General features: G+C 39.5%; 1 protein-coding gene across 1 annotated transcript in view; it reads right to left on the bottom strand.

Moving 5' to 3' along the window:
- Positions 1–10000, bottom strand: part of LOC143295924 (1-phosphatidylinositol 4,5-bisphosphate phosphodiesterase beta-1-like) — a 219482-nt gene that overhangs the window by 186340 nt on the left and 23142 nt on the right. Inside the window, exon 3 of the mRNA XM_076607610.1 lies at positions 7209–7277. Within this exon, the coding sequence (XP_076463725.1) occupies positions 7209–7277 (69 nt within the window). The remainder of the gene's footprint in view (positions 1–7208; positions 7278–10000) is intronic.

Here is a 10000-nt window from a genome sequence, read left to right as displayed (position 1 = left end):
AAAACCAAGCAGAGCTGTTTGGACTGTCCTTTCTTTGAAGGTGTTTATAAAATCAGAAATCCACTTCATGCCCATTGATTTTGTTCCAAATACCAACAGGTAAGAGAGTAAGAGGGCAGTTTATTCTTCCCTTAAAAAAACAACAACAAAAAAACCAAACTTTTTTTTCTTTCTTTTTATATACTTTTTTTTTTTTTTTTTTTTTTTTTTACAAGCAGCCGCCTATGTATATTAGCATTACTGCAGTCAAACGTGAAACATTCTATGGAAGTCGCTGTTTTTAACCAAGGCATCTCAGATAAGGTCGTGTGCTACATGGACGGATAATGCACACTAAGAACCCATGGCATGCAATGTGAATGAACGCGGTTTTCTAAAGTGTATGGATTTTCGTCCCTGCGTTCCACTGAACATTCCCTCTGACGTGGGCAAAAGGTCCAGTTCACTGTTCAGTCAACTGTTTGCCTTGTCTCTCTCTTTTCATGAGGGCAGGATGAAAACAAGCCGATTGTCCTTATTCCTTTTTTTCCCATAATAAAAAAGGGTTCTCTCTCTCTCTCTCTCTTACATATATATATATACATATATATGTATCATACTCTCTCTCTCTCTCTCACACACACACATTCTCTCTCTCTCTCTCTCTCTTTCTCTCTCTCTCTCTTAGGACATGCATGAGCGGTCAGACGGGAACAAAAATCACTTGAAAAATGCACGAACTGTCACAGCTAAACCTTTCTCTTTTCTCTCTTGGAATGTGAATGGTTTAATGTCAAAACTTTCTGACACAGATTTTATGTCCTTTGTTCGTGGTTTTGATTTTTTGTTTGTTTTCTTGAAAGCTTTATGGAAACGTGCCAACCAGATTTGTTTGTTGGCTGAATTATTTTGCAAATCAGCAGTAAAGTTTACAAAGCAAGGGAGAAGACCTGGAGGTGTGATTTGTCTGATAAAACATGATTTCCTTCCTTTTGTAAAGAATATAGAGATAACGAAATATGTGAACTGTTCTGTGTTTTTGATTGACAAACAGCAGCTTAGTACAGACAAAGATGTGATGTATGTGTGTGCATATGTTCAGCCAGAAGGCTCTCCTTTTTATTCTCACTTTGATCTTGATAATGGAATTACTATGGTAGAAGAATGCCTGACTGATTGTGTACTTGGAAAAGATGTTTATCTCATCTTGTGTAGAGATCTGAACAGTAGGACATCGAATGTTCCTCAAGATTGCCTTGATAATGATGTTTTTGATACACAGTGTAAAAGTGAAACATATTCATCCAAACGTTGTTCTGAAGACAGTCATCTGAATAATTATGGCAAGTTACTTTTGAATGTATGCACTGCCTTAGGTTTGTGTATTCTAAATGGTTCGTGTAAGGGCGACCTACAAGGTCGTTATACATATATATCTGATTCTGGATGTAGTGTCACTGATTATTTCATTTTTTCCAAAAGATCTGTTGTCTCTTCTCTATGGAACATGTGAACTGAAAGTAGATGGAAGGATAGATTCTGATCACATGCCTGTTGTAGCCAATGTTTATTTTCCGAATGAGAACAAACAGTTTTGTGATAAAAAGACAAATCATGTTGAAGTTTTATAAAAGATTGTGTGGAACGAAACAAATGCATGTGATTATTATGGTAATTTATCTAAGGAAGATACAACTACAAAGCTTGAGGTCGCTGTTAATTTAACAGATTTTGATGTAAACGCTGCTCTAGACATGTTTAACGAATGTATCAAAGAATGTGCTGCGTGTATGAAGAAACGTATTGTTGTTAAACCAAATGGAAAAGAACGTGGTTGGTTTGATCAGGAGTGTAAAGCTGGTAGACGAAATGTTAGGTTTTTGTTAAGAACATGCAGAAGGACATTAAAGGTTGAAGATCGACAAGAATTTCTTATTGCCAGACGTGCATACAAACATTCAGTGAAGAGAAAAAGAAAACAATTAATGATGAAATGCTGAATAATCTAGTTAATTCGGTAAGAAACCAAAAAGAGTTTTGGGATACAGTACGTAAAGTTTCATTTAAAAACAAACAATCTAAAGGTAATACAGATATCGATGTATGGTTTTATCACTTTAAATCTTTACTTGATAAAAAAAAAAGTAGAAAATTGTAGATTCATCGAAACAAGACGAAGAAAATGATGAATACATGAACCGTTCTATAACGAAAGAAGAAATATTACTAGCCTTAAGAAAACTTAAAAATAAAAAAGCAGTTGGTCCTGATGGCATAATAAGTGAGTTATTAAAGAATGATAACAGTCTAGTAATGGAATTTTTCTTTATCTAAAATTGTTCAATAGGCTTTTTGAAAATGGAGAGTTTCCCTTAAATTGGACTGAATCAGTTACTTTGCCACTTTTCAAAAAAGGTTATATCCACGATCCCAATAATTATAGAGGAATTTGTCTTAGTGATGTAAGCAGTAAAGTATTTGGTTTGATTATCAATAACAGATTACAAGAGTGGATAGAGGAGAATAATATTATTGGTGAGCATCAAGCAGGCTTCAAAAGGGGATATTCTACCACAGATCACATGTTCACATTACTTGCACTCATACAGAAACAGTTTTCATTTAATCGTAAACTCTATGTAGCGTTTATCGACTATGAAAGCGTTTGATTCCATCAATGGAAATCTTCTTTGGCCTATTTTGTTTAAATATGGTATCAAAGGTAAATTGCAAAAATGTATAAAAAATATGTATGATAATGTTAAAGCAAGAGTTAGATGTGGAGCAAGACTAACGGACTATATTAACTGTACAACAGGAGTAAGGCAAGGAGACCCATGTAGTCCAGTATTATTTTCTGTCTTTATAAATGAACTAGCATTAGAGGTTATTAACAACGGAAGGCATGGAGCAACATTATCAAATGATCCATTTGAACTATTCATTCTTCTTTTGGCTGATGATGTGGTTTTGTTTTCAGCAACTGTTGTTGGTTTACAAAATCAACTGAACAATTTACCTATGGCAGCTGTATCACTTATATTAAAGGTCAACATATCCAAAAGTAATATCATTGTTTTTCGAAAGGGTGGGTATTTAGGAGATAGGGAAAGATGGGTTTATAACAGTATCGTTATGCCTGTGGTGAAAGTTTATACATATTTGGGAATTCTTTTGTTGTTGCTTGCAAAGATCTAGCTAGTAGGGCCAAAAATGCTTTATTACGTATTATGCAACAGTTATATGTTCTTAATAATAATTCGTTTGAGTTCTTTATCAAAATGTTCGATGCACAAGTGCAACCAATTGTGCTACGGTTCTCAATTATGGGGTTTGGATAAGGCTGCTATTCATTGTGAGTCTGTTCATTTATTTTCAGTTAAAAGATTTTTGGGTGTAGATAGGCGAACACCAAATGATTTAGTATACGGTGAAACAAATCGATATCCAATATCTGTTAACTCTGCAGTTAGTTGTATTCGTTATTGGTAAAGAATATTACAAATGGAAGATTCAAGACTTCCATACAAAGCTTACCAAATGTTATATGAACTGGATAGCAGGAGTAATATCAACTGGGCATCAAATGTGCGCCTCTGTCCGTTTAAACATGGTTTTGGACATGTGTGGCTGAATCAAGGTGTAGGCTGTGAAGTAGGTTTTATAAATGCTTTTCGACAACGTCTAACAGATTGCAGATGGCAGGAACTGAATCAGCACATTTCGACTAGTGAAAGGTTTGAGCTATATAGAACATTTTGTGTCTCACATGTTGTGAAACCATATTTGCTTCTGAATCTTGATAAACATATAAAGTATATCACAACAAGGTTTAGATTGGGTATTTCTGATTTGGCTGTATATAGGTATAGATACAAAAATGTGAAAGTATCTGATTTGATTTGTACTATGTGTAAACGTTCAAAAGAAGATGAAGTTCATTTTGTTCTTTGTTGTGAAATACTGAAAGAAATCAGAGAAACTTTTATTCGACCCAGATACTATCGACAACCTTGTCTCTTCAAAATGTTTTTTTGTTGTTGTCTAACCATGATGTTGTGCGAAATTTGTCTCTGTTTTTCTACAAAGCATTTAGATAACAGGGAATTTTTCACTTCTTAATGTTCCTGATTAACCTGATATATCTGTAGCTGCATTGTTTTGATCCTTATGTCTTAAATGATAGGATTGTTGTCTGTTCACTTTCCCCTTCATGAGGGGCCTAGGCCTAAAATGAATAAACCATCTGAATCTGAATCTCTCCCTCTCCCTCTCTCCCTCACACACACACACACACACACACACACACACACACACACACACACACACACACACACACACACACTCTCTCTCTCTCTCTCTTTCTTTCTCTTTCTCTCTCCCCATCATAAAACCTTCCACAGAATGACCACGACTTTCTTCTTCCACTTCATCAAAGGCGAAAGCAGTTTTCTCGGTACGAGAAGTGTGTGTGTGTGGGGTGGGGGGGGGGGGGGGGGGTACTTCACTTCAATCCTTTCGCTCTGAAATGAAGTGTCCAGTTTTGGGGTTGGTTGGTTATTGTTTTTTGTTGTTGTTGTTGTTTGTTTGTTTGTTGTTGTTTTTTTCATGTACCCCGTGTCTGGGTGATCTGTGGCAAACAGTGTCTGCCTTGGTGCAACTCCGTGAGCGTGCATACGTTACGTGTGTGGTCGAGGGGAAGGAGGGTGGTGGTGGTGGTGGTGGTGGGTGGTGTGTGTGTGTGTGTGCGTGCGTGCGTGCAAAGTGAGAAAAGCACATTCATCTGTCTAGATCCAGAGGCGCATACTACTTCCGGTTATTTGATACCCCTTGCTTTGCTAACTATAACGGGCAATAAAAAAATAAAAAAGCGACTTAAATGGGAGTACTGTTATTGAGATATCTGATCAACACCAACACTCAAATATTAATCGTGTGAAAAGCGTTAATTTCACTCTGCTGACAGGCTGTGTGTGTGTGTGTGTGTGTGTGTGTGTGTGTGTGTGTGTGTGTGTTTCATGTTTCAGCTTCTGCAACAGCAAAAGCAACGGTGGGTTTTGTTATTTGTTTTTTGTTTTGTTGTTGTTGTTGTTGTTTTGTTGATTTTTTTCCATTGCAAATTCTCAATACAAAAATCATAACATTTGTGTACGTTTAAAATAACAATCACTATATCCATACATGTACCATGTACGAATGTGAGCTTCTGACCTTAAAACTTTTTTTTTCTAATTCAACACCACCAACTACTAGTTCAATAATTATTTTTTTTAGAGAGAAAGGGGGGGAATACAACACACACACACACACACACACACACACACACACACACACACACACACAATACAACACACACACACACACACACACACACACACAATACAACACACACACACACACACACACACACACACACACACACACACACACACACACACACACACACACACACACAACACAACACAACACACACACACACACACAATATAATAACCATGTGCCCCACTCGCTGGCACAGCACGCACTAAGCACGAGCCAGCACTGACTTCACGTAGTACACAACTTAAAGGCCACATAATTACTATAAACAGTTCCTCCCGAGCCCGGTAAAGTGCTACAACACAAAGCTCTAGAACTTCGTTACTTCGTTCTTCGTCTTCACCTGTCTGCCTCCCTCCCCCAGACTGGTCAGTTCTTCTGTCTTCAGTCCAAGGTCCTTGAACACACCTGCTGGCCGAACGGCGGCAGTACAGCTGACCCTCTCAACACTCCTCCCACATCCCCCCCCCCCACCCACCCCCAACTTCTTCACCCGGCTAATAGCCTACCTGACTACCCCCCACCCCTCCCTTCCTCCCCTTCTCTCTCTCTGTCTGTCTGTCACACACACACACACACACACACACACACACACACACATTCTCTGTGGACCCAGACCTACTTTTTTCCAACCCAATCTCTCTCTCTCTCTGTTTGTGTTTGTGTGTGTGTGTGTGTGTGTGTGTTCGTTCGGGTCAGGAGAGCCCTCAACATAACCTGATAGGAACTCTGTGTGTGTGTGTGTGTGTGTGTGTGTGTGTGTGTGTGTGTGTGTGTGTGTGTGTGTGTTGAAGGTGGTGGGGGTGGGAGTGTACGTGCGTGCATGCAAGCGTGTGTGTGTGATTGCATGTGTGTGTGCGCGTGCGCGTGCGTGCGTGCGTGCGGCTGCGTGAGTGTACTCATGAATTACCGTTTATTTCATCAATCATTTTATCAGGAACTAAGGAAAATGCTATTCCAATAAGGAAGCAAAAACCACACATGAGGAAAAAAAAAAAAAGCAATAACAAAAGAAACAAGAGTACAGAAATGAGACGCAGCGAAATACGCCAGATGATAAAGTGAATAAATTCTACGAACAACTCCTCAGCATTCACTATCAATCAAAAGTACAGCTCTATGCCTCACTACTAGTACTACGAACGTTTATAATACGAGTCCAATGGTAGGATTGTATACAAACATGTACATTAAGTTATCACCAGCATTTATACAGCTTAGGCCAGACCATAACCACAACAGTGATGGTAACAACAACAGTGATGACATAACAGCAACAGTCATGACAACAGCAACAGCAGCCACACAAGCAGGAACAGGAGCAGCAGCAACAATTAAATCTCCCTCTTTTTTTTTTTCTTTTTTTTTTTTCTCAAATCATAAAGACAACGATGATGATGGTTATGGCGATGATGTTGATGATGATTATGAAGGTGATGATGACGATGATGATGATGACGATGACGATGATGTTGACGATGATTATGAAGATGGTGGCGGTAGAAGTGTTGTTGCTGGTGGTGGTGGTGGTGGTGGTGGTGGTAGCGACGACGATTGTGATGATGATGATGATGATGATGATGACGAAGATGATGATGATGATGGTGATGACGATGATGATGATGATGATGTCTTGATAAAGACCTGCGATACCGCAAACGGAGATTGAGATCAAGAAGAACAACAACAATAACACACACACACACACACACACACACACACACACACACACACGAAGTTTCACACACACACACACACACACACACACACACACACACGAAGTTTCACACACACGAAGTTTCACACACACACACACACACACACACACACAACATACCCAAACAGAAAACCTACGGACACAGCAGTAAATCATCAGGCAGTCAGTCAATCGACAAGCGAGGTCAGCTTACCTTGGGGACTCTGGCGTACTTAGCAGTTCGCGTGTCCCTAATGAGGGCGATATCCAGGAAGTCCATTTCCTGCAAACACCACATCTGGTCAGCATACTGAACATGTGGGAAAACTAAGCCCCTTGTTTTAACACTTGGTTAGTTTGAATACACGTTCATATCTATATCATGTTACGCACGCGTGGTTTAATATATTAATTATATTTGTGTGTTTATGGTGCTTATCGAGTAGATTGTTGAACTTTGCTATTCACATAGATGTCAATATTATGCACGCTTGTTCTAATATATGTGTGTTTTTATGGGGGTACTGAGTTCCCTGTTTAACTTGGTTAGATATATCATGCATGCGTATTCTAATATACGTGTGTTTATTTGGGGTAATGAGTCCCTTGTTTAACTTGGAAATATATAAACATAATTACTATGGCACGCCTGTTCTAATGCGTGTTTATGGGATATAGTGTCCCTTGTTTAACTTTAACGTAGATACAGCTACATTAAATGATCGTGTGTTCAAATACATATATACATATATCTGTGTGTGTGTGTGTGTGTGTGTGTGTGTGTGTGTGTGTGTGTGTGTGACAGACAGACAGACAGACAGACAGACAGAGATTGTTCAGACAGAGAATGTGGGGATGGGATAAGATGAAGGGGCTGATGAGGTGTGTGAGTGTGGGTGGGTGGAGGGGGAGAGTCCGATGAAGATAAAGATGCGAGTGTCACTTAAACTGAAGTGTTTGTTGTCGTCATTGCTGTTCTGCTTTCAGTTGTTATTGTTGTTGTTGGTGCTGCTTTGTTGTTTTGATGCTGATTTGGTTGTTGTTGTGTTTTTTTTTACACACAAAAACACACATTCAGATGATGGCATGGGAAATAAAGGGTGTGGAAGAACGGACACGATATTCACACAAACCTATTCCACAACCCTAAAGGCACTTTCAATCAGACTTATGAATGTAAATGTTACAAAAAGCTTAAAAACAACAACAACAACAACAAAAAACCCAAAAAACATTCACTCATTCTACCCCACAGCTATATGCCTGCTACAACTCCCCTAGACCAGAACTACATGGCACCACAGCAGAAAAACAACAACAACAACAACAACAAAAAGACTCGTTCACTAAAACAGCGAAAATCGGTGGAGAATTGTTGATTAAATCGGTCAAACAAAGCTTCGTTTTCATGCTTCCGGAATCCGTAAACGGTTCAGTTTAGAATGCTGACTGCACCAAGCAAGAATGAACGACATTGGAATAGTGTGTTGGTACGAGTTAACTCGTACCTGGAGTAGAATGAGTTAAATTATCAGTTAATGTAATACTACATACAGATTACACATTCTAATATTTACTCTTGTGGCTTAACCCCCTCCCCCCAACCCCCTTCCCCTCAAAAAGACTCGCTAAAGTTCCCATAGCATTTTACGTCCTTCTTCTTCTTCTTCTTCTTCTGCGTTCACTCGTATGCACACGAGTGGGCTTTTACGTGTATGACCGTTTTTACCCCGCCATGTAGGCAACCATACTCCGTTTTCGGGGGGGTGCATGCTGGGTATGTTCTTGTTTCCATAACCCACCGAACGCTGACATGGATTACAGGATCTTTAACGTGCGTATTTGATGTTCTGCTTGCATATACACACGAAGGGGGTTCAGGCACAAGCAGGTCTGCACATATGTTGACCTGGGAGATCGTAAAAATCTCCACCCTTTACCCACCAGGCGCCGTCACCGTGATTCGAACCCGGGACCCTCAGATTGACAGTCCAACGCTTTAACCACTCGGCTATTGCGCCCGTCTGCATTTTACGTCCATAATGGGCAGTTAACTCATGGATCCAATGCGCCCCTTCCGCCGACTTTTATCTTTCACCATCAACAACCGAAGTCAAGTTCCCATTCATTCATAGGAGTGAGGGAAGTCTGCAGGAGCAAAGTGCCTTTCCCCAAGGACACAACGCCACCATGTCAAAAAAAAAACAAAAAAAAAAAAAAAAAAAAAAAGAGAGAGAGAGAGAGAGAGAGAGAGAGAGAGGCAGGGCCTTCAAGACTCACTTGTGATAAATCAAGTCCCCTAGCATTAATTACAGAGTAATTTCCCTTTTTTACTATCTGCACCAAAACATTTGCAAAATAAATAAAAATTCCATGCTTAGCAAAAGAAGTTCCTGTTTGAACAAAAAACTTTGTTTACACAAGTGAGTCAAAAAACGAGGCCCCAAACTTTGATCACTGGTGGACTGCTGAATCTCAAGTCCAACGCCTAACAGTAACAGTAACACAGAAACGCGTGCAAGAAAATCCAGAAAGAGTGGCTGAGGCTTGGCCGAATCTGTTGGAAGTAAGACCTATGTCAACGATAATAAACACACAACAACAACAATAATAATGATGATGATGATGATGATAACAGTAATATTAACAATAATAAAAATAACGATAACAGTAACAGCAACTGAAATAGTAATGGTAATGAGAAAAATAATAACAACAACAACAAGAACGATGATGATGATGATGAAGATGAGGAGGAGGAGGAGGAGGAGGAACACGCATGGTAGAACAGAACACACCCTCAATCGGCACTGCATTTCCATTGATCGTGAACAGAAGGAAGGGAAATGTCAGAATCGTGTTCTGTTAGGTCGTATACGTGCATCGTACCGAACTTGACAATTGGAAGCCTTGGTGAGTCCAACAGAAACAACCCCCCCCCCACCCCCCAAAAAAAAACCCTGTCAGAATGATAATTGCTGCAATTTAGGCCATTTGGGTGAATTG

The sequence above is a fragment of the Babylonia areolata genome, chromosome 21, assembly GCF_041734735.1.
Source record: "Babylonia areolata isolate BAREFJ2019XMU chromosome 21, ASM4173473v1, whole genome shotgun sequence".
Lineage (NCBI taxonomy): Eukaryota > Metazoa > Mollusca > Gastropoda > Neogastropoda > Buccinidae > Babylonia > Babylonia areolata.
Note: the sequence above shows the minus strand (reverse complement) of the source record. Positions and strands in the feature narration are given on the sequence as shown.